Consider the following 24,891-nt stretch of genomic DNA (forward strand, 5'->3'; position numbering starts at 1 on the left):
GTTTGTTGGAATTTACTATGTAAATAGTGGACCAACTGAAATTAGAACACTGTGATTGATTGTTGAGAATGTAAAATACTCCAATATCCAAAAAGACATTAAAAAGTTCATAAACCTTTTTGTGGCTCTATTATAGAAGACATTACTAAGTACTTAACAGAAATATGTCTGAGTTCAAAAATTGTTCAGTATATACAGTACAGTAGGTTGAAAAAAAAGAAAGAACATAAATACAGTTATAGCCTAACCTGTTGTTATTCTTCTGTGTTTTACAGTCACATACCCTCCGGTTTAGTGTTCCCTGTCATCCAGTGTGGAGGTTCCCTCAGAAATACTATATCCTCAAGAGGAATTTGGTAAATAACAGTGATGAACTTAAGTTTACATCTAAAATTCATGTAAACGTAAAGTAATCAAAGACAAAACCCTTAGACAAAACTGTCAGTGCAAAGTCATGCTGAGTGACATGAAAAAAAAGGGAAATTCGTGTCCACGAACACGAATAACTAGATTCAATTTTGTGACTATGTTACAAACTGCCATGAGACTGGGTTGTATGGTAATACTGCTAGTGCTAGTGAACCTGGCTAGTAGTTTTAATGTAAGATAGTGTGCTAGTGAACTTTCCTAGTTTTGTAGTAAGATACTTTGCTAGTGCTAGTTAACTGTGCTAGTTTTATTGTAAGATAATTTGCTAGTGCTAGAGAACTTGGCTAGTAGATTTAATGTAAGATAGTTTGCTAGTGAACTTTGCTAGTGTTATAGTAAGATACTTTGCTAGTGCTAGTGAACTTTGCTAATGTGGTAAGATAATATTTTTAAACTGTTAAAACATTAAATAATCTCCTCTCTAGCTGTGTCCTCCTCGTTCAATAGATCAGTTTACAGGTGTAAAGACTTTATGGAGTAAAAGAAGTCCTCATGTCCACCAATGTTTTAGAAAGTTCAGAAGTGACCAATTTGTTTCACTCAAGTCTCCAATCTTGTGTTTAAACAAAGCATGTAAAATGTTTTGTGGGTGAGACAGCAGGAAACCAGTGAAACCAGTCCAGCCAGATCAGGTATTCCGTCCTGTTTCCATTCCACACTCAGCAAACCAGCCAATGGATTATCAGTTTCAGGGTGTAGAATGTAAAAGAATGTAAGCGCACCCCTTCATAAGCATCCACCTTCACATGATATCTCACACACACTGATACACACACTGGGAAACACAAGCATTCTGCTGTGAGGACTTCATTTCTTTTAACATGTCTCTAAATAGCTTTGTTGATGTTGCAGTTGATAAAGCAGGTGAGTGGATTTTTTAATACCGTCTCTTGTTGAAACCACGACCACATTTCTGTTCTTTTTCTAATTTCAGCCATATTGTTTTTGTAAAGCTGAGAAGCTTTAAAAGAAAAACTACTTTTCTACATAAAGCCATGAAAAGTAAATTACTGCTTGCAAGATTTTCTAAACCTTCATTAATGAAGCCAGTAAAAACTCATCAGATTCCACCCGACTTTCTTCTTCTTTCTGTTCAGTTTTATTACTCTGACTTGTAATTTAATAATCATGTGATTTGTATTCCCACCCCAGCGAAAGCTGCTAAAGTAAAGGTGAAGTCAATGCTGGGTGGAGGAGGAGCAAACAGCAACCAACCAAGCAAGTCAGGAGGCATGGGAGGCATAGGAGGCCTTTTTCCCTCGGCAGGAGCTTCAGGTAACGATGGCAAAGAGAAGAAAGGAGGGCTGTTTGGAGGCCTTCTCTCAGCACCACAGGGCGAGACAAACCCGGGAGCGGCAGGAGGTGTACCAGGAGGTGTACCAGGAGGTGTACCAGGAGGTGCACCAGGAGGTGTACCAGGAGGTGCAGAAAGTAAGCTATCTTGATTCCTTTCAATTAAAAATATATACATTATTTTGAATCAGCAGCACAGACCTCAGTCTAGACTATGCAAAGTTAAATATTTATGTGTTACATTTTAATATTTTTAATAATTAAAAACAAGGAAGGATCTTAATCAGAAAAGGAAGCAGTGTTTCTGTCCAGAGCCTCTGAGCTGTTTTCTAACCTGTCTTGGTAAAAGAAATACTTCACACTGTAAATATATATAAAGGGAGACAGTCTAGATAAGTGCTTATGATGAGCTACACAATAATAATATATTTATACATAATATTTTGCTTTCTAGCCCAAGATTTCAACTCAGCAGTGGATGAGCTTGCTGGTTTCTAAGATGAAGGTCTTCAGAGCTGCTGCAATTATTAAATATCTGCTTTTCTTCTGATCGGAGCTGGACAGAACAAACGCAATAGGAAATGCTTCTGTGTCTGTAAAGGCATGGCAAATAAAGGAGAATTCATCCTATTACTATTATTATATCTATTAACAACTGTACACTAGCTCTACATGTTCACGTGCGATTCAGTGTTTGGCAGAATTATATAAATAATGTGTTTTTATACATAATATTTTCCAAATTAAAATGGGCAAATATGTATGATTACAAAAATGTATAAGATGCACATTAGATACATGCTAAGCTTTGTTTGGTAAAATTGTAAATTTGTTGTATTTATATATTTTTGTTTTAAGTTTTAGCCTTCTGTTGCAAAGCCCCTCTCAGAGCAATTTTCATAAACCTACTTTTTCTGTTCGAATGTGTAAGTTCTACTTGTTGTACACTACGTTGTACTCATTTGAATAAAGAAAGCTGTTAATGGATGCGTGACAATTCAATGCTGTATGCAATTCAATTCATTTTTATTTGCATTGCGCTTTTAACAATGGACATTTTATGCAAAGCAGCTTTACAGGAATATAAAAATTCCGAAAATCTAAATCTATATTTTTCCTTAATGAGCAAGCCAGATGAAACTATGGTGAGGAGAAACTCCCTGAGATGAAACAAGGAAGAACCTTTGAGAGGAACTGGATTCAAAGGGAACACATCCTCATCTTTTGAGTCTATTATGAGAAACACTCTTGGTTCTAGATGATTAGCTTTTAATAATACAGTGTATTAAACATATTTAGGCTCAACATACTGCATATAAGTAACAAGATGAAGACTTTTCTGGCTATTCTGACCAAGACTGTAGAGTAGTGTGATTGTATAGTGAACATTGTGTAATGAAATGGCTGTGTTTCAGTCTTTTTACTCCAACAAAAGCTACTGGATTAAGTAGCTTTACTACACGTGTGAGTGAAAAAACAAAATAATCCAAAACTACGACACCACCGTCTATACATTTTATTATATTTTATCTAAACAAAGCTTTAAAAACTCTCCTCCCAAAAAGATCCAAAGTCACTTTGTATCATATTCAATGCTCATATTTTTAAGAAAATAAACCATTTGTTCCCAAACACAATCCCTTACCTTTATATATACTAGATGCATACATTCTGCATGTTTACCATTAAGACACGAATCATACCTTTCACCATGGAAGCATTTGGCGATAAAGTAACAGTTGAATATTAGGCAAAAAAAAGAGCACCATATATATATTTTTTAATAATAAAAGCCTAAACCAAGTGCAATAACAGATAAATACACATCTGTGCGGTTTGATAACATATAAAAGCCTGAGATAATTTTCCGTGCATTGCCTTCATTATTGACCTTTGCAAGCCATTGGTAGGTTTAAAGAGAAAATGTCCCTTAAAAAAATTGCTGTACAATGTGCAATATTAAGGCTGGACGGATTTTTGCATATGACTTGTTGAGCTGGACTTATAACTTCCCTGAAAAGAACACAGCAGGGATTAAGAGAAAATGTGCATTATACAGTATAAATAACATCCTCTTTGGCATTTTTCGGGCAAGATATTACTCTCAGAGTAGACAGACATGACTACAGTAGGTGTTGAAAGAATAACAGAGCTTTTGTGCTATGGAGTGAATAAAAGCTGTGAGGGAAGGAAACTTAAAGCCATAGGATACATATGGCATATTGATACAAACATTTTATATACGAATGTTAAATGTAAACTGAAAAATATTGGATGGGGAGGAGGCAGTGAAGATGCGGAGTGTCTGTAGAGATGGACAGACAGACATGCAGACAGATCCGTTTGGGTGTCTAAGTGAAAGTGAGGCCAGCCTCATGGTACACTTTAAAGACTTTCTCGATGGCGTTGACATAGGCCGCGGTCCGCAGGTCCAGCCCCAGGTTGTACTTGTTGGCTGTGCGCATAATTTGCTGAAAAGAAAGAACAACATATAATATTGCAGATTCATATTTTAAAAAAAGTGAAGGTTTTTTTTGTGTGTAGAATTTCTTCTACTGTTAAAAACATCTCAGGCTTTTACAGCAGGCCATGTGCCTGGTTAAGCACTCCAGATGAATTTACAAGCCTTAAATTGTTCTGCAAACTGTAACTGAATTGAATGCTTTGAAAAATATTAAGTCTGTTTTTCCACTGGAGGGCAAACTAAAGCTGTAAAGTCTGAAACATTCAGTTCAGTTCAGTTTTATTTGTATAACACTTTCAACAATGGTCACAAAATACAGGATGTTTCTTCACTGACAGAGAAAATTTTAAATGTATACCTAATGTGCAAGCCACAGGAGATGGTAAGAGAAAAACTCTAAAATATTTAAAACCTCAAATTTGAACTTTTATTCCTCACATATACAACCATATACAGTAGAGTACTGCATGCGGTGAAATGCCTTTTTTTTCCACGTCAAAAATAGAGTAAACACAAATAATAAGCCTATTGTACTGTGCATGATTGTGTATGTTATTGTCCTTCATCTGCTCCCTGTTCAGATTTCACCACAGCAGATCATTATTCTTATATTCATATTCATGTATTAATTATTCTTCCCTTCCTGACTCAACTTAGTTTACCCGGGCTTGGGCCTGCACTGAGAGATTATCCGCCAGCGGCTGGGTTGTGTTCAATTCAATTGATTTGTATAGCGCTTTTAACTATTCACGTTGTCTCAAAGCAACTTTACAGAAGTATAGAAACAGAAAAAAAATTTAAATAAATAAATACATTTAAAGTTTAAAAAGAAGTTACTATAAATCTGTAACATCTATCCCTAATGAGCAAGCCGGAGCTGATGGGGGCGAGGAAAAACTCCCCGAGATGATATGAGGAAGAAACCTTGAGAGGAACCAGACTCTGAAGAGAACCTCATCCACATTTGGGTGACATCGGACCGAAAATAATGTCAATGTAAATTTCTACAACAGTTTATAATAGTGCAAACAAGAGCTCCTGAGGAACTACTGGGTCAGCGCAAACTCTGAGTTCACCACAGACCCAACACTAATTCCAAAATCCCAAAAATTAATTTTAGGGTTTTATAGCAATGGGGATGGATACTTATGCAACCGATTTCCAAGAACTTACTGCATGTAAGGCATTGAGCCCATTTCAGCAGAACTTTTGATGTGTTATTGGTCTACTAAACAGATTCAGCATTCGTTTTACAATTGTTCTCATCAAAAACTGTGCTATTCCAAACATTTACTCCTCTTTCGTTTCAAACCGTTTCGTTCCAAACTGAATTTGGAATGGAATGAACATGTTTTAAAACCAGGTACACAGACAGGAGTGAATATCGTTCAAACGTCAAATGATAGCATGCAGAATTCTTAAATTAATAATGTCCTAACCCTGGCAGAGCGCTCCATGGTGTAGGCCAGTCCAGAGTGCACGATGTCCTTCTCAGACGCTCCCTGCAAACAGACAACAGTGATGGAAAAACCTTTAAAGCCTAAAAATCTGAATAATCAGGTTTGATTGAGAAGATCAGAGGCTTTTACTGTAGAATAATCCTCAATGTGGATGCAGGCTTATTCCTACAAATGCTTTTATGTCACTGGGTATTTAATATTCATATACATATAAACTATACATATAAACATTTTTTTCCTACTGAGTCGCAGGGAACCTGAAGCCTATCGCAGGAGACTGGAGGCACAAGGCAGGGGACACCCTGGAAAGGATTCCAGTCTATTACATGCTCACATTCACACACTAATACACAATCATGTTTTTGGACTGTGGGAGAAAAGTGGACACACACAGTGTAGAGGTGGGAAACAAATCCCCAACACTGGACGTGTGAGGCCAAGGTGCCCTACGTTTTTTTCTACATACCCAATTTCAAACTCAATTTCATACTCATACATATTTATTACATATTCATTAATTCAATTCAATTTTTTTTGTATTGCACTTTTAACAATGGACATTGTCATTACAGAACATAAGAAATATAATACAAAAATTCATTTTAGACATATTTAAATGTGTTTGTATTTACTGTATCCCCAATGACCAAGCCTGAGGTGACTAATGATGCTAATGATTAGCATTCAGTCACCTCAATCATTATTAATCATTCAAGCAATCTAATGGCATAATCTAAAGTCCCTGATGAGGAATAAATGTCCCTATACACAATAATAGCTGTGTTTAGTTTATATACACTGATAAACTCATAGATGTTTTTGTAGTGTTGAGTCCCTGTTGAAAAATGTCGGATTCAAAAATCAAATCAAAACAAATCAAACCCCAGGCAACATGGCAAGAAAATGTCATGCTTAAAAGATGCTCATTGGTCAGTGGAAAGTTTTTTGTTTTGTATTTGTTTTGAATTTAGTTCTGGTTCATTTTCCTTTGTGTAAAGTATTAGCATGTTCCTACCGAATAGTTTTACATTATTAGGTGTAATTCTTACTAATTTTGAAGACTCAATGATCTTGGCTCATGCTGTTTACTTCTGTATGCACTGCATAAGCAGACCACATGTAGGCTCAGTGAAGTCTTTGAAACCTTTTATTAAGGACAGTTTTTTTATTTAAATATACAGTAGGTCTCTTCCAGTACACTTCTAGGAAATGTAAAGTTTTTAAAAATGTAATCTTAAAAAAAAAAAATCATGACATCTGCATGTTTGATAGTGGAAATAATGACTTTGGTGACTTTAGCAGGATAAAATATCTTGAACATAGTGAAAATGATCTAGTATTTCCTATTAAAAGTAACTCAGAACCAAACCCGAGATCGTTTCCACCAATTTTTTAGACATATCTTACTATTTTTTAAGCTTTAAAATAAATAATTAAAACTATTTGCAGATTCCTAAATTTCCTAGAAAGAATCAAAATTGTCCATCGACACTTAAAAACAGTAAAATATGCCTAGAAATAGTCTTAATAATCTCAGATTTGGTTTACTGTAATCTTACAATAAAAAAACAATAGATATGTTTGACCTGATTCAGTGTATTATCACTTGGAAGGAGGTATTTTTTGCAGTAAACACCCAAAACAGTAAAACTCTCAATGTTGAGCTGGTTTGGATTCCAGCCTATAAAGTTGTTAAACTCTGCATGTTGGGTGTTAGAGCAGGTTAGAATTTTCCTGTATCAGATATTGACTGGATACTGAACACTTTAATGTGTATGTACTATGTGAATATTCACAGAAGAGAGTGTGTTTGTGTACTCACAGAAATCCTGGCCTGAAATTCAGAGGTTGGGACCACAGGGATTGCGCCACCATGCTTTCCAAACTTCCTCTCCAGACTCTCCTGCACAGACACTGCGGAAGAGGAACGTGTTCAAACATCACTGCGGTTCATTCGCCGACTCAAACCAGGAAACAAACATAAATAAACTATTAGTTTAATAAACCTTTCAATAGGACATTTTTAAGCTTAATTACAAATACAAATCAGGTTTATGTTACTGTCTTGATAAACTCAATGAGAAGAGAGTAAACAAATGTGTTTATAGCTTTCATAATGTGTTTATAATGTGTTTTCAGATGTGTTTATAGCTTTTCATAAAATTCCAGGAACCTGTTGGCAAATGTGTTGTAAGAGGAATAAAACCTTTAGATTTGTGCTGTTGTTAAAAAAATAATTCAACCTTACTAACATATTTACATCAGGCCACTTTTTCCCCTATCACATTGTTTATTATTATTTATCTATAGCAACATGACCAGATGTGTTTTATTCCTTACACAATATTCTAGTAACAATTACGCTAAGAATGAGATACAAAGAGGTTTTTTTCTACATATTAAGGAGAGTGGCTGAGTGATCAGCAACAGCTGAAGCAAAAATCTCCTCAGCTAAACCTGCTCAGAAACACTTAGCACTTTCCCAGAGCCTGATATTTGAAAGATAAAAAACAAAGACTGAGCTTTTAAAACTCCACAGCTTGCTCCCAGCACCATCAGTAAGAGCACTTCAGGCTGTCTGGAGCAGGTAAACGACTGTACTGGGAACAAACTGAGGAAACTTTCTATTTTATTGCAGCCCAGAAGTGAAGAAAGCTCCTATCCGTCTACTCTTCCTGGAAGAGCTCTGGCATTTGACCACTGCTAAATTGAAGGAAAGTCCGCCGGCTCATCTAAAAATTTAGGACAGAGCTTTAATGCAAGTGTATATTTCTTTGTAGGTAATGCACTGTGGGCTTGTGTGCACATCGTAGATTACAACAAATATTCATCCGTTTTCTGTACAGCTTATTCTACACTGGGAGCCTGGAGCTCATCTCTGGGTACTTGGGTGACAAGGCAGGTGACACCGTGGATGGGGAGCTAACCCATCACAGGGCGGGTGGGCCAGCACTCACTCATGCACGCTCTCACGCACGCACGCTCTCACTCACGCACGCACGCTCTCACTCACGCACGCACGCTCTCACTCACGCACGCACGCTCTCACTCACGCACGCTCTCACTCACGCTCTCACTCACGCACGCTCTCACTCACGCACGCACGCTCTCACTCACGCATGCACGCACGCTCTCACTCACGCATGCACGCACGCTCTCACTCACGCATGCACGCACGCTCTCACTCACGCATGCACGCACGCACGCTCTCACTCACGCATGCACGCACGCTCTCACTCACGCATGCACGCACGCTCTCACTCACGCACGCTCTCACTCACTCACGCACGCTCTCACTCACTCACGCACGCTCTCACTCACGCACGCACGCTCTCACTCACGCACGCACGCTCTCACTCACGCACGCACGCTCTCACTCACGTACGCTCTCACTCACGCACGCACGCTCTCACGCACGCACGCTCTCACGCACGCACGCTCTCACTCACGCATGCACGCTCTCACGCACGCACGCTCTCATGCACGCACGCTCTCACTCACGCACGCACGCTCTCACTCACGCACGCACGCTCTCACTCACGCACGCACGCTCTCACTCACGCACGCACGCTCTCACTCACGCACGCACGCTCTCACTCACGCACGCACGCTCTCACTCACGCACGCACGCTCTCACTCACGCACGCACGCTCTCACTCACGCACGCACGCTCTCACTCACGCACGCACGCTCTCACTCACGCACGCACGCTCTCACTCACGCACGCACGCTCTCACTCACGCACGCACGCACGCTCTCACTCACGCACGCACGCTCTCACTCACGCACGCACGCTCTCACTCACGCACGCACGCTCTCACTCACGCACGCACGCTCTCACTCACGCACGCACCCATTTAATCACTCACTCATGCACTCACGAACGCACGCCCTCACTCACGCACCCACTCAATCACTCACTCATGCACTCACGCACGCACGCCCTCACTCACGCACCCACTCAATCACTCACTCATGCACTCACGCACGCACGCCCTCACTCACGCACCCACTCAATCACTCACTCATGCACTCAGGCACGCATGCCCTCACTCACTCATGCACACCCTCACTCACACATGCATGCCCACACGCACTCATGCACACTCACGCACTCGCTCACGCTTGCACACACAAATGCACTTACAGGGCGGAGTCAGTAGTCAAACCTGCACTTTGAGGCACCTGTGCTAGCCACCAAGCCATCAGGCCCTCTAACAAATATTTCAGTGGTGTATTAGGATTAAGGATTAGGAATTATTCTTATTCCACAAGGAGTAACAAATATCAAACAGTGGTGCACTTACTGAGGAGATGGTAGTTGGAGTCTCGCTCATATTTGAAGGTCAGTCTGCCGTAGCTGACATGGTTCAGGTTCTTCAGCCACTCGAAGTAGGAAACAGTCACACCACCAGCGTTCAGGTACATGTCCTATTCAAAACAACGATAGCTGACCAGAACTGAACTGTACTGAACACACACGCACATCTGTGTGAACTGCACTGAACTGTACCTAACTCAAAAACACACTCAAACACTCATTCTATATACATCCATGTCTACAGCACCACCCATATTAAACTGTTTACATTCTGGTTTCGCACATTCTGTCTGGAACCCTTTTTGTTCAGAGTCCTTTATTTCTGAACATTGTACTGTATAATATACAATATGCACACTGGTCAGCGCTATTTTTGTGTATTTGTTCCTGTAGTGTTTATTATTGTCTGTTTGCACTGTCTTTTGTCTTGTACTTTTTGCACACGATACACTTTATGTGTCTAAGACAACTTACTTAAAGTCCTTAGCTCTGTGTTATTCTGTGTAGCACCAGGATCCTGGAGAAACGTTGTTTTATTTCACTATGTACTGCGTCAGCAAAAAAAAGCTTGACATTCCTGCTAACTGAGGTGAGCACAAACCTAATAGGTTTCTTTCACTCTCCTACAAATTTAGCTTGCTCACGTGCAAATCTGTTCTTCCTAAAATCCTAAAATTCATCCTGCTTATCATTAAACCTTCTCTCAGACGTTCCGTGAAAATAAAAAATACCCAAGTGTTTAACAGATGAAAATTCTGTAAATGGAATCGGAATCGTTTGTGCTGAATAAACTATGGTACTTTCAACCTGGCAGGAAATTAATAAAGTGACTGTAAACTAAATAATCACATAGATGGATGTCCAGCCCTGCTCCTGAGGTATTTGGGTATACAGTATGTACACACTATAAACACTCTATATATACACTCCTAAATACTTAATCCAGTAAATGTAGATGTAGCAGCAGATGCTCCAGGAGCAATGTTGGGCAGAATGCAATCAAAACTGAATGAATACATTTTACTTTCTTATAATATAAACACTGGTTATTAAATGAACAACTTACAGGAATCACCATAATATTCCTTTCAAGGAATATCTTATCGGCTTCAGGGGTGGTGGGGCCGTTGGCTCCCTCAGCAACGATCTAGAACAACGACGACAACGGCAGCCACTTTATTTTTCTACATTACACTATTCATACAGTTCAAAACACTGTCTTGAATTAATTGTAAGGCTACAAACACTTAAATACTGTCTACTGGTAAAAATGGGAATATAAATCTATCTATCCTGGCAAAAAAATAAATAATTATTAAACTGTTGCCATGTTTTACCAAACCATGCTGGCAATTTCGTAAATCCACTGTTGTTTTACTGTGCAGTGATAAGACATCTCTAGCCGCTGTTTTGGACAGAGACAACCGGCCTGGGTTTTATTTTGAGTTGGGAATGAGTTATACAGGTATATATTCTAAAAAGTCTTGCATTGTAGGTAATCTTTTGACGTGAGAGACATCTACAGCATGTAATGAGAGTCAGGGGACTTTACAGATGATGACATAATATGGACTTGTATAAGGGCTGACAGTGATTTCACTGATGATCATCTCATAAAAAAACTCAATCAAACTGACTCTGTCCATAAAAAATAAAAAAAAATAATAAATAAAAAAAAAAATCAACTATACATTACAGAGTAAAAGAATGATGGATTTATGAAATTGCAGGCATGATAAAAGTTGCCAAATTTTACCTAAAATGAGGGAATAAATTCGTAAAATGCGACCAAATATTAATAGGATGTGGGAATTAACTCTTAATCTGTAAAAATAATAATAATTATTATTATTTTTTTTATTTATTCATTCTTTTTTACATTTAAATCATTTGTTAGATGCTTTATATTCAATATAATGAAATAATAATATAATGGACAGATTTTATATTTATTTCATTTATAGAACTGAGCAGTTGAGAGTGTTGTCCTCTGACCTTAGCCTTGACCTTTCGGGCGTTCATCTTAGTAAGTTGCTTCTCACTAGCAGCAGGAATTAAAATGTCACATTCAGCCTCCAAGATGCTGCCTTCGTAGGGAGAAGCCTTAGGAAAGCCGACAATGGTACCGTTTGCCTGAAGACCGACAGGAAATATGTTCACATTAGAAAGAGTGTACAGTAACGCTCATACTGCTGAACTTATACAGGACATCTGTACAGTAGAGGACTGGGTGACATGCTATACCTTCTGTAGCTGTAGGAAGTAACAGCTTCTAGAATCACTCCATATTCATTATTTGTATTTCAATACAGAATACTGTAACTCCTCACTACACAAGTCCATGCCCTCAACAAATTGATGAAAATGATTCAGTTCAGACTCACCAGCTTGTAGTCTTCCAGCTCCTTGGGGTCGATGCCGTTAGGGTTCCAGATGTTTCCGTCCCACTCCCCTACTCCTACACACTTCGCCCCAAAGCGGTGCATGTAGCGCATGGAGTGCAGTCCCACATTACCAAAGCCCTAAAGCAGAAAGACAATCAATATGATCAAGACAGAGAGATGACTTTGACACCGAACAAGTCTGAATTTGAGTGTGTTTGTTCCTGGCAGTGTTCCGGTCCGGTTGCAGACTTAAGTCTAGTGAACCCCAGTTTATTTGTGTTCATCTGATGTTATCACAAAAAATATGGTGATTAATTTTGTTTCCTTCATGTGTGTTTGGTATTTATTTATTTATTATCTTGGTGCTATTATGTGCAATAAGGCACCTCAGCTCTTCCATGTTTCGCTGAGCCTCATGCTACACGTGTGTGGAGATAAAAATGTAAGTCGCTCTGGATAAGCGCATCTGCCAAGTGCTGTAAATGTAAACTAACGATGTCGTCAACAGCTACTTTACAACCTGAACGAGTGCAGACCAGGGTATGAGTTGTGTTCAAAATCTTGAGTACCACGATGCACTTCTAAGTCCATATGACAGCTTACACATTACCAATTTGTCATGCGAACTCTACTCTATTCTAAACTAAACTGCCAGTGTGAAATCCACCTTAACTAAATGGTTCTTTTGCATGCCATGCAGCCTCAAACCTGAATAACAAAGGTCTTGTCTCTAACGCCTGGAGTCAAACCAATCTGACTCATGAAGGCAGCTTCGTTGGCAAAGTTCTCGATGCCGTGGAAAACTCCTCGTCCGGTGGCTGAGATGCGCCCATGGATGCCGCCCTGGCTAATGGGCTTCCCTGTCACACATGCATGGGCGTTGATGTCCTGAATAATCAAAAAAAGATGAAAAGAACAGTAAGTGTGTGCGTAACAGAAAAGGCAGAATACAAAGCTTTGCTGTGATGGTAAGACATTTGCAAAACACATGGAACAGTAAATCAGATAAGAGTCCAAAGAGAGTCAGAGTCACATGAGAGTCACTCTCTCTCTCACTCATTTTCTACCGCTTATCCGAACTACCTCGGGTCACGGGGAGCCTGTGCCTATCTCAGGCGTCATCGGGCATCAAAGCAGGATACACCCTGGACGGAGTGCCAACCCATTGCACGGCACACACACACACACACTCTCATTCACTCATGCAATCACACACAACGGACAATTTTCCAGAGATTTTCCAACCTACCATGCATGTCTACCTCGGGACCAGGGGAGGAAACCGGAGTACCCGGAGGAAACCCCCGAGGCACGGGGCGAACATGCAAACTCCACACACACAAGGCGGAGGCGGGAATCGAACCCCCAACCCTGGGGGTGTGAGGCGAACGTATTTCTTTTAATTACTTTTTATGTAGTTTTGGGTTCATTCTTCCTGTTCAATGTGACATGGCCAACAGCAAATACAGACAGACTTAACCCCCAGAGATGAATTCTTTCATCTCCTCTCTCTCTCACTCTCTCTCTTATAAACCTGCCTGCTGAGTCTTCATTCCCTATCCATCCTTCAGGGTGTTAGACTGCATAAACAACCATTACAGATTCTCACTGCTGTCTCATAAAAAGAGCCCCTGGTGAACAAGGAGAGATTTCTCTTATGTCAGGAACACAGTATTGCTAAGCTGCTGAGCCATGATAAAGATGGTCCGATTTGACTTTGACATATTTACATGATGCTACAGTATGGTTTTCTTTTTGGGAATTGCTGCACTGTAGAAGTTAAAAAAATACATTTACATTTTTCAATACTTTAATAGTAGAGGTTAGAAAGTGGAATAAGTATATACAGAGTTTATCATAATCACCAGGTGCTTGTGAGGAAAAGAGCTAGACACTAGAACATTGGCATGCACATTCATTCATCTTCTACCGCTTATCCGAACTACCTCGGGTCACGGGGAGCCTGTGCCTATCTCAGGCGTCATTGGGCATTAAGGCAGGATACACCCTGGACGGAGTGCCAACCCATCGCAGGGCACACACACACACACTCTCATTCACTCACACAATCACGCACTACGGACAATTTTCCAGAGATGCCAATCAACCTACCATGCATGTCTTTGGACCGGGGGAGAAACCGGAGTACCCGGAGGAAACCCCCGAGGCACGGGGAGAACATGCAAACTCCACACACACAAGGCGGAGGCGGGAATCGAACCCCGACCCTGGAGGTGTGAGGCGAACGTGCTAACCACTAAGCCACCGTGCCCCCTTGGCATGCACATGTTCTTCCAATTCTAGACAAAAGATGATATTTATAGAACAGATAGAGAGGTAATAGCAAATGCATATGGTTGTAACTAGCGAATGCCGATGTGCATGTGAAGGGATGTGATAGGATAGTGGTTAAGATGTTGGACTATGACCGGAAGGTCGTGAGTTCAAATCCCAGGTCCACCAAGCTGCTGGGCCCCTGAACAAAGCCCTTAACCTTTAATTGCTCAGTTGTATAAAAAAAAAAAAAGGAATTGAAAAAAAAAAAAAGGTAAGTCGCTCTAGATAAGGGTGTCTTCCAAATGCACTAAAGTGCTTGGAGATTACAGTAAAACCCTGTATATTTTCCAATTCCTACCCTGACATACTGTACATGACTACAATGTTTTAAGGTGCCTTTCCTGACTGCTACAGGAAAGCAAGCTGTGTTTTAATCACTTTCTAATTACCAATAAAACTATAAATCTCCAGCCTTTTTATCTCCTTCACTCACAAAGGTGCTGTTTTAGCCATTCTTTGGTGACATCCCAAGTAAATATTGCAGCATATGGAAGTATAAAGTTATGTCATACTTACACTAGAGATTTTTATTTAATGCTAATGAAAATCAAAAGATTTGCCAAAAAGCAACGGAGCATCTTTCAAGTTAGAAAAGTGAGTCGAGAGGAGTATGTTTTGGAGGAGGTGGGTCAGATCATATCAGAGCATTATAACTGTCAATCATTCGAAATTCATACACTGATTGGCTCATCTGCCTTTTTATTAGGGGAAAAAGGACACTGCTCTTTTGGGGAACATGCTCCTTCATGCCTAAAGGAAACAACTAGCACATTTTTGTTCATCCACTTTCTACAGCAATCCTATTTCCAAAATACTCTCTAAAACCATCTCTAAAATTTAAAAACAGACATTTATGTTACACTGACGACACCTGGAATTCAAGGTTTCCACACAGTCTAGCCAAAAAGTGTGGGAGAAAAAGAAGTGTAGTTTTTACTGTACTTTTTCCACAACAATAGTACGAGAACATTTTTGTTTGGCTACTGATCAGAAGGTCATGAGTTCGAATCCCAGAGCCACCACGCTGCCACTGCAGTAGAAAAAGGTTCACATTGGACACGGTGGACAAAATAAATAAGTGTAAGTGAAGGAACATTTATCGTTTATATGCTCATGATAACCCATGACTCTTAGCGTATAGGCAGCTGATATGAGACGTGTTATCGGCAAACTGAACAGAATAAACCTCTTACCTTATCTTACAATTTATTTAGCAGGACTGTTTACTCACATGGTGACCCATGGTGTTGGCATACGTGTCAGCAATCCAAGACATTTCCCTCTCGCCGGTGCTCATGTCAGGAGCAGGAACATCAATACCTGGCCCTGAGACATAAACAGAACAGGTCCTATTCAAAACTGGCACCAAAGCTTGACATTTAAGCTGGTAATATACAAACTATGGGACAGGAATCAGAAAAACACCTGAAATGTCTGTGCTGCACACAGTCCACTCAAACAGCCCAAGACAAGAAGTGAGCCTAATGTACATGCTTATAAATAAAATAAAGCCCCATATACATTTATTTCCCTTTATACCCTACTGGCTATAAAGAGAAGAGCACGAGTACGGCAGGAGCTATTACTAGAAACCTGACATGGAAATATGTGTGGTCAAATAACTAGCCTAGAAGTCATGACTGATTTTATATGTATTTTCAGAGGGGGTTAGTAGAAAGTTTCGGCTTCTTCGACCTACAGAATGTGCTCATATAAAGGTTTCCATCTGCACCGTATGAATTTAACACTGCACTGCTGTTTCTGCTGTTGCCCTGGATGCACGCATGACACACACACTCTGCAACCCCTAATGTCCACTTCTGTCTAGGAATAAGGAAAGTTTGTTTATAGTTCAAACCTAATGAAGAGATTTGGACCTTAGAATCTTCTCTTTTTCACAAGCTGTTGCAGTTATGAAGCTAAAGTATGGAGTTATTTTAAGACCATCCTTCTGACTGTTGAGGTAATGGAGAAACAAATGAGACATGGCCATAGCCCAATGTGGGCGAGTCCAGAGGAAGAGAGCGAGAGAGATAGATAGATAGGGGGAGAGAGAGAGAGAGCAGGAGAGAGACTGAGAGGGAGGGAGAAAGAGAAACACAGAGCATCAGAGAGAGAGAAAAAGGGAAAGAATAACAGAGAGAAAAGTAGAGGAACCCATTAGAGGAGAAAGAGACAGACAGAGAGAGACAGAGACAGAGAGAGAGACACTCTCAACTCTCAAAGGAAGAATCCTCATGATCAAATCCTCACCAATAAATCCTTTCTTAGCCAGCTCAATGGTGAAACGTCTTGTAATTTTCTCCAGCTCATTGTCCTGTAAAGAAAAAAATGATGTGTGTTCATCAGTAAGTTAAAATAATTAAGTAATTTAAAGTAATTAAAAACAATACATCAAAAAAAACATAGCTTTGAAGTATTCAGGACAAAAGTGACACAGGGGTGTGTTAGGGTGTGAGCCTCAGTATTATTGCACAGCACTGAATCATTCTCGAGCTGATTGGGCTGAAGCTGCTGATTAATTTTCTATAACAGCAGATCTGAGAACAGTGCCAGGCACAAGACTAATCACAGGTCCATACAATATGGTCGCTTTAATACACCAATGTTTCTATAGTATAGATTATTTACATAGGGACCTGTACAGCAGATGATAATAAGCATAAGGATAAAATGTGTGCTGTTATCTAGGAAAAACTTGTAATCAACAATATGATGAAGATTTCTGCTGAGAGACGAATGGCTAAAGTCTCCAGTGTCAGCACTTTGTAACGGTCAGGTTCATTTCACCACTTGTGAGTCTTTAGAAGAGAAGAGTTTGGAATTCCTTGTTTCACTTTAAATGTCAACCCTGCATTTCTCTCTTAACCTGAAGAGAAGAAAAAAAGACTAAATATTTTACTTTGAACCATGTTTAATCAGTAAATCTGCTTATGTCATGTAATACCACCCGCATTTATTTCCTATAACAGCACAGCTCATTGTGTTTCAGCCATATCAGCAAAAACAAAGTTGAGCTTTGAGGAAATGAGCTTTGCTTTAAACAAGTAACAAGGAACAAAATCGAGGCCATAAAATATTTCAACACATTCCAAGCCAAGAATCTACATGCTGGTAAATAAACGCCAAACAAACTGACAAAAGACTTGAACTTGCACTATTTGTTGAATAGAACCTGCATACTAGATCATCATTAACCATCATTTTATGAGGACTTTTATATATTTCTCATATCAAGTCAAGTCAAGTCAAGAAGCTTTATAGTGAACATAGTGAAATGAGACAAGGTGTCACAGGTCCACGGCACTACATAAAACAAAGCTTCATAGAACAACACAGAGCTAAGGACTTAAAGTAATTTAGTCTTAGCCACATAAAGTGCATCTGTGCAACCTGGTATAAGACAGTGCGAGACAAAATACAGTGCAAACAGACGATACAAAACACTACAAGACAATAACACAAAGGACAATACACATAAGCAGCACCGACCAGAGTACATACTGTATATTCTACAGCACATGTGCAAAAATACCGGAACGAACAATTACTATAATAGCAACACTTAATGAGGTATTGTAACAAATTGTGCAAAACAACAATTGACTGAAATGCGCAAGACAGCATGTGCAAATCTTACCATATTATATCTTATCATATCATATCTAATGACAACTATTTTTAAAGACTTCGTAAAAATAATTGATTTAATAATATTTCATAAAATGTTTATTAATTTTTTCCCGACCCAGGAATGAACTCGTACTTGTACTCGAACTTGTATTTTTCACTTTGAGAAAAGAAAAAAGCTCCTAAAAAAGGCTCTGCAATTACAAACAGCTCCTTTAACAGTTTATGAATGAATTAGGATTATAACCACTCACGGAATAATTCTTGGGATTGATCTTCACCCCAGCTTTCGCTCCACCAAAAGGTACATCTGTGGACAGGATAGTTTATTAGAATTAGTTCTATTTTCTGAGGAGTTTTATACAGATATACAGAAAAAAAACGACGAACACTCACCGACGACGGCACATTTGTACGTCATCAACGAAGCTAAAGCTTTAACTTCATCGACGCACACATCTGTGCTGTAACGGATACCTGCGAGCAAATGCAAAATCAGATGGAAAAACTGTAAAAGTTGTTTGCACGTTACATATTTTTTCTCTACATCAAGCACTTAAAGGAGCAACGTGTATAAATATCCATTGACTGACAATACAGCAGCATACTTGCATTATGTACATATTTACATATCTTTCTACTGAGGTTTTAACTTCTTAAGACTTTGTATTAGTGTGAGAGGTTTTTGATGAAGAAGTTGCTCGGGTGCTCTGAATTGGAAAAGTACCAACAGACTCAAAAATACTTGCTTTATTTACCAGCAAGACATAAACCAGTGAGCTTGTTTTTAAACAAGCAAAAAAGAAACGTTCATCCTGGAAAGAAAGGGCGATGTCTTGTAATTCCAGTGCGATCCTTACACGTTACCCCTGTGGTTAGGTTATTAGTCATACAGAACAATGTATCTTTTCAACTAACTTCAAAACACAATTCTGCATCATATACAGATCTTTTTGGCATAAGCAGATAAGTAAAACAACAACAACAACAAAAAAACAAATGTTAAAAAGTATTTTAGGCATTTTGTTCTTAAAAAAGAAGAAGAAAAAGAAAAAAAACACGTTTTAAAAGGAACTACAGAGAATGTGGGACAATGTTTGGCAAGGCCGGCAGAGAACCAGTCGAGGTGATGACTCACTCTCTCCGGTCTTCAGAAAGAGAAAAATATCAGGGAAGGTCTGAACTTGGGTGTGGCTCAAAGAAAAATAAACTTCCCTTCAGCAAAAAATGTTGTTTTTTTTTTTTTTTACTGTTCTGAAATAAAGACTGTACAGTATGTTTATGTGCTTTCGTTTTATTTTTACAATCTTTGTTGCTAATTAATAAGTTAGAAAAACATGGAATTACATAATAGTGTGACTGACAATTAATTATTCATGCTCATCATTTCACAGCAGTAATAAAAGCCTGGCTGAAGTTAACTGGTGAGAAAAAAAAGACACCTTAAATTGAGATTATGTCACAACCAGACACAGTAGGCAAAGATACGAATGCCCATCAGCAACTAAACAGGAACTCATCGATACCATCAACACTGCTTTAATTACATGGCAGATGGTCAGCATTTTCTGTTCTCCTGCTTCTGCCCTGGCATTTTTGCTGAGTCTCTGCTTTATCTTTTGCTGTAAGAGCAGTCACTGGCATTAAGTACTGCATTATCAGGACAGTCAGTCGTCAAATCATCTGTATATATATTACACACACTACTGCTGCAATATATATTGTACAAAATGCATAATATTGCATAATATTGTTATTTGCACTCTCACACTTTATGTACATAACTGATCGTTCATATTCTATATTCATATTTAATGCTCATTCAGTCTATATTGTATCTCATTGTCTGCATTGTCTTGTATAGTTTGTATAGTACTATAGTCTTATGTCTGTACGTTTGAGAGTCACAAACAGCTGGAACCAAATTCCTTATGTGTGTCAACACACATGGCCAATAAACCTGATTCTGATTCTGATTGATATTAGAAACATCACCACTAAAAATGAGACATTTTTCCTCCTCATAATTCGGAAAGGCTAAAAAAAACAGTTAAAAAACCTATCAGACTTTGATGTTCTGCAAATCTGATGTGTTGTGCTGGTTCATGTGACCATTAATGCTAATGTTAAAATATATGTGACCAATAATGATAATGTGAGACTGAATGCCATTCTGAACACAGCCACATCTCCATTATTAAAAGGGTGTGCAAACATGTTTCCAATGTTTTTCACCTGATTTTTAAACATGGCAATTTCAAACTGAATAAGGAAAAGGTGTTTATGCAGGTATATATATATATATATATATATATATATATATATATATATATATATATATATATATATATATATATATATATATATATAGAGGCAGGAAGTATCATCTAGGCCTAGCCACTAAACAGATATATCACGTAGCAAATAAGCCAGAATTCCTGATGGACCAGTTTGCAACTTTGCACCTTTTTTGTGACACGATGTCGACGAGTTTTGACTACACGATGCTGCATATTAAAAAGTGAAGTCTCTGAGCAATCTGTTCTGAAGATGAGCGTAAAGAAATTCCAATTCCTCTGCCAAGACAGAGGACAAAGCCACAAGAACAATAATTATAAAGAATAATAAGCCTGCTGTGAAGTCTAAGGATGTCCTCAAACCTGTCCGCTGTCAAAGAGCGTCATCATTCTTTATTATGATTTATATGTTACAATCATAATCAACTCTGATCTTTTACTGATTCTGTGGTTCCTTTGTGCCTTATTATATATACACTTCTCCTGCTGTGATCACTGCATGAAATACATCACCCAGATGTCACATAGAGCTGAATTTGGTACGTGCCACCTTAACCTTATGTCATGTACAAATGTTCATAATGAAACTTTCTCTTATGGTGTTCTCACACCCAACATCCTGTTTTTCTGTATAAGCTTTGTACTAGGACCCTGTAATTTATGTTGAGATACTTATCAATATCTTATCAGAAAAAGACAGACTGATTTTTCTTATGGACGCAAACTCAGACGGACCAATGTAAAAATGTCTTGTGTTTTATATCAAATGAGACCTAATACTGTAGCAATCATTTAACATGGGATAGAGTTGTGTAAGCAATAAAGGAGGGCATCATTTGCTTCTTTGCAAATTAAGTTCTAAGCAAATCAGATAAATCTGCATGAATGGTGAGTATATGGAATATCCTTGCAAAAAAAAATTAATAATAATAAAGACTAATAATCATTTTTAAACATTAATGAATTGTCTAGGAGCACGGTGGCTTAGTGGTTAGCACGTTCGCCTCACACCTCCAGGGTTGGGGGTTCGATTCCCACCTCCGCCTTGTGTGTATGGAGTTTGCATGTTCTCCCCGTGCCTCGGGGGTTTCCTCCGGGTACTCCGGTTTCCTCCCCCGGTCCAAAGACATGCATGGTAGGTTGATTGGCATCTCTGGAAAAATTGTCCGTAGTGTGTGATTGCGTGAGTGAATGAGTGTGTGTGCCCTGCGATGGGTTGGCACTCCGTCCAGGGTGTATCCTGCCTTGATGCCCAATGGCGCCTGAGATAGGCACAGGCTCCCCGTGACCCGAGGTAGTTTGGATAAGCGGTAGAAAATGAATGAATGAATGAATTAATTAATTATCTAGCAAAATATTATATACATTACTATGTAATGTTAAACTGTGTAACGTTAAACTGTACACCAACTGTATAACATGAAACTGTATGACATTAAAACATTAAACTGTATAACATTCCTACACATTGTACATGTCTTATTGGTTAACTAAAATAAGCCTTGTTTATATTTTTAATACTTTTCTTTTTCACCCCATCCCTTTATCCCCTGCACTTATTTTGACATCTGTTCCATTTCCTAATGTGTTGCATTGTTGAAAAATAAATAAATAAATAAAAAACCCGTGAGACAGGAAGCGAGTAACTTTATATTCAGTTAGTTAATGTTTATATGCTCGTTGTACGACATTAGAAAGTCTCAGCGCATATAACACACCATTCAGATGCGTGACTTTTACTGGGACTCTCAGTCCAGAGCCTGAACATTAACGTTAGCTAACATGCTAATCCTGTTAGCCACCTAGCCAGCTAACTTCTCCGCCTTGCATTGTGTTAGTTAGTTAGTTAGTTAGTTAGCCGTCATGGAGCACTGATAGCCGGGTATTTACCTCCTTTACAGGGTGTCCTGTGCTGGCTATGCTGGGCTCGGTAGCCCTCGATCATCTCCCACTCGCCGTTGTCTCGCTTCAGAGGGAAATTCACGGCCAGGACGTGGTTACAAGGCTTTATGATCTTCAGGATCCCCCGGACTCGGTGCCTCTTCTGCTCGGGTGTCTCTCTGGTCTTCAGGTCTTCCACGAGTTTGTCCTCGACGATAGCAGCGCCGCGGTCGAAGAAACCCTCCACCATGCGGAAAAAGTTTGGGTCGTCTTCCTCTTTGCCCACGGCTTCGCTGTAGCGCCGCAGCCGCATGAGAGACGCCGAGGCCGGCAGAGAGGCATCGCCGAGTCCCGAGGCCAGAGCGCTGCCTCCAGTCCGGGTAAGGAGCTCTCCCAGGTACCGGTACATGATCACACTGGAACAGGGACGTTATTACGGTTAAAATGGACTAAGTTGAGTATCGGTGTGTTACAGAGCAGAGTGTTCAGTCCTGCTGCAGTCTCTGTGCTCAACACTGAACTGACAAACGTCTCGGTAATTTGGTTAAAAAGCAAAGCGAGCTGAATCTCCACCTCACACTGGGAGGTGCTGCCTAGGATTCCCTGTAAACATGTCGACAAATCTACTGAGCACAAAGTAAAGACATTATAGTCACATGAATCAGAAAGAATAAGAATTAAAAGAATCAGAATCAGAAAGAGCTTTATTGCCAGGTATGTTTTCACATACGAGGAATTTGTTTTAGTGACAGAATGACACAGTGTAACAGAATGACATACAGTATAGACAATTTTTATATGTACAAATGTACAAGTGTGAAATGTGCAATTGAAATATAAATAGTATGTGTTTTAAGTAAATACTGTGTAAGAATAGTGTTAGAATAGGGAAGAAACTGGTCCTATGTCTGGTCGTTCTGGTGCTCAGGGCTCTGTAGCATCGACCAGATGGCAACAGTTCAAAGAAGGAGTGTGCTGGATGTGAGGGGTCCAGAGTGATTGTCTTTGCCCTTTTTGCACACTCTGGAGAAGTGCAGATCTCACTCAAGTCTGAAATTGTGTGACTTTAAATAATATCAATATAAAATAATACAATTCTGATGAATCCTTTCGGCCCTCTAGAATACACCGGTTTAAGCTCAAAACAAGTCACTAGCACTAATTCACATAAAAAAGCTTAATAACGAAGAGATTAAATAATGTTCTGTTATTTAACAAGACAAAACAAACTGGTTGGTCTGATGACTATTCTGTGAGGAGACTCCTTATTTTGTTTTGGTGGGGGGGTATTTCGTCTTTAATAGAAAATACAGGAAAGACTGTTTACAGTTTCCTTAATATAACTAAGGTTTGGAATAGTTTTTACTCTTCACAATTTGTGTCCCGTATGCCCACAAGTCGTTCAGGCAGTGAATATCCAACACATCTCCAAGAGGCCAGAGATGGGTACATATCTTTTGTGAAGCTCATGTGTTGGAGTTGTGTGCTCTACATTAAAAATGCAACCACTGAAGTCAATTACATTCAGGTCAGTGTCCTTAATGTGTGCAAGAAACACATGGAGTGAGTCTCAACATCTCATTAGCATTCACAGCATTTATTAATCATTAAAAGCATAACCGCACACACAAAAGAAAGCCACACACCCAGGTTCCTGCTTAGAACATTTATATAGCTGTATGAGTGACATTATCTAAAATTAGTTATACTAAAAGACAAAAAAAAAAAAAAAAGGAAATGGAGGAAAGTTCTGGAAAGGGAAATATACAACTATAGAGCATTGTTCTGACGAGTATAGCAGGGTTTGTTAGTGCCAGATCTGAGAGCACCGTAAACAGTGTCCATTTCCAGGCCATCTGGACAGTTAATAACATCATACATTCTATTTGATGTGATTTTGAAGTGATCTTAATAATTGTCCAGTCTCTAATATGTAACTCTTTCATCCCTTTGTGGAAAAGGACTTATTTTTATTTATTTATCTTTTTTTTTTTTTTTTTTAATTTACATTTGTTTGTAAAGACATGTTTACTTAACAGTGATGAATGCTATGGTCTTCTGCAACTTCACTTCCTAAGATCTCACGTGAGAGCCTAAGAAACATGTGTTTATCTCCAAGGCTAACTGGGCCTGCATACACTTACTCCTCCCTCTTCAACCGTCAAGCAATAAATCGTACATGTGCTCAAAATAATGCCCTTCTGCTCTGTTATTGGCTCAAATGCAGCCAACACCTACTGCCTGATTGGTCACATTATGGGAAGTAACACATTAAATCACTTATCACTCAATGGAAACAACACATACAACAAATGTGTTTGGTAAAAGTTACCAGCTGTGGTGTTTTAGAATAGCTTTCTCAGATGGAAATGATTTGTTGTTCTAAAGCTATAGG

The 24,891-nt window shown here is 39.1% G+C and overlaps 2 protein-coding genes across 2 annotated transcripts; one reads left to right on the forward strand and one right to left on the reverse strand.

Moving 5' to 3' along the window:
- Positions 1 to 1,133: 1,133 nt before the first annotated feature.
- On the forward strand, positions 1,134 to 2,724 carry zgc:193505 (uncharacterized protein LOC559113 homolog). Its single transcript, XM_060872858.1, has 3 exons — positions 1,134 to 1,293; positions 1,582 to 1,860; positions 2,177 to 2,724. The coding sequence occupies exons 1-3, from the start codon at positions 1,251 to 1,253 to the stop codon at positions 2,218 to 2,220; spliced, it is 366 nt and encodes a 121-aa protein (XP_060728841.1). The 5' UTR covers positions 1,134 to 1,250; the 3' UTR covers positions 2,221 to 2,724.
- Positions 2,725 to 3,223: 499 nt separating this feature from the next.
- Positions 3,224 to 23,073, reverse strand: glud1a (glutamate dehydrogenase 1a). The gene is made up of 13 exons (XM_060872857.1): positions 22,506 to 23,073; positions 18,715 to 18,795; positions 18,573 to 18,628; positions 16,942 to 17,005; positions 15,920 to 16,014; positions 13,060 to 13,239; positions 12,352 to 12,489; positions 11,963 to 12,100; positions 11,034 to 11,114; positions 9,954 to 10,077; positions 7,469 to 7,560; positions 5,626 to 5,688; positions 3,224 to 4,193 (listed from the first exon to the last, which is right to left on the reverse strand). Exons 1-13 carry the CDS (start codon positions 22,903 to 22,905, stop codon positions 4,074 to 4,076), a joined length of 1,632 nt encoding a protein of 543 aa, XP_060728840.1. The 5' UTR covers positions 22,906 to 23,073; the 3' UTR covers positions 3,224 to 4,073.
- Positions 23,074 to 24,891: the final 1,818 nt, after the last annotated feature.

The sequence above is a fragment of the Tachysurus vachellii genome, chromosome 6 (assembly GCF_030014155.1).
Source record: "Tachysurus vachellii isolate PV-2020 chromosome 6, HZAU_Pvac_v1, whole genome shotgun sequence".
Taxonomy (NCBI): domain Eukaryota; kingdom Metazoa; phylum Chordata; class Actinopteri; order Siluriformes; family Bagridae; genus Tachysurus; species Tachysurus vachellii.

What these genes read in the sequence shown, in the direction of transcription:
- zgc:193505 (XM_060872858.1), top strand. Translation starts at nt 1,251, where the DNA reads ATGTCTCTAAATAGCTTTGTTGATGTTGCAGTTGATAAAGCAG. An exon ending in TGTTGCAGTTGATAAAGCAG is followed by an intron (nt 1,294 to 1,581) that starts GTGAGTGGATTT and finishes TTCCCACCCCAG; the next exon opens with CGAAAGCTGCTAAAGTAAAG. An exon ending in TGTACCAGGAGGTGCAGAAA is followed by an intron (nt 1,861 to 2,176) that starts GTAAGCTATCTT and finishes TTTGCTTTCTAG; the next exon opens with CCCAAGATTTCAACTCAGCA.
- glud1a (XM_060872857.1), bottom strand. Translation starts at nt 22,905, where the DNA reads ATGTACCGGTACCTGGGAGAGCTCCTTACCCGGACTGGAGGCAGCGCT. An exon ending in CAGGACACCCTGTAAAGGAG is followed by an intron (nt 18,796 to 22,505) that starts GTAAATACCCGG and finishes ATTTGCTCGCAG; the next exon opens with GTATCCGTTACAGCACAGAT. An exon ending in CCAACACCATGGGTCACCAT is followed by an intron (nt 13,240 to 15,919) that starts GTGAGTAAACAG and finishes TTGATTATTCAG; the next exon opens with GACATCAACGCCCATGCATG.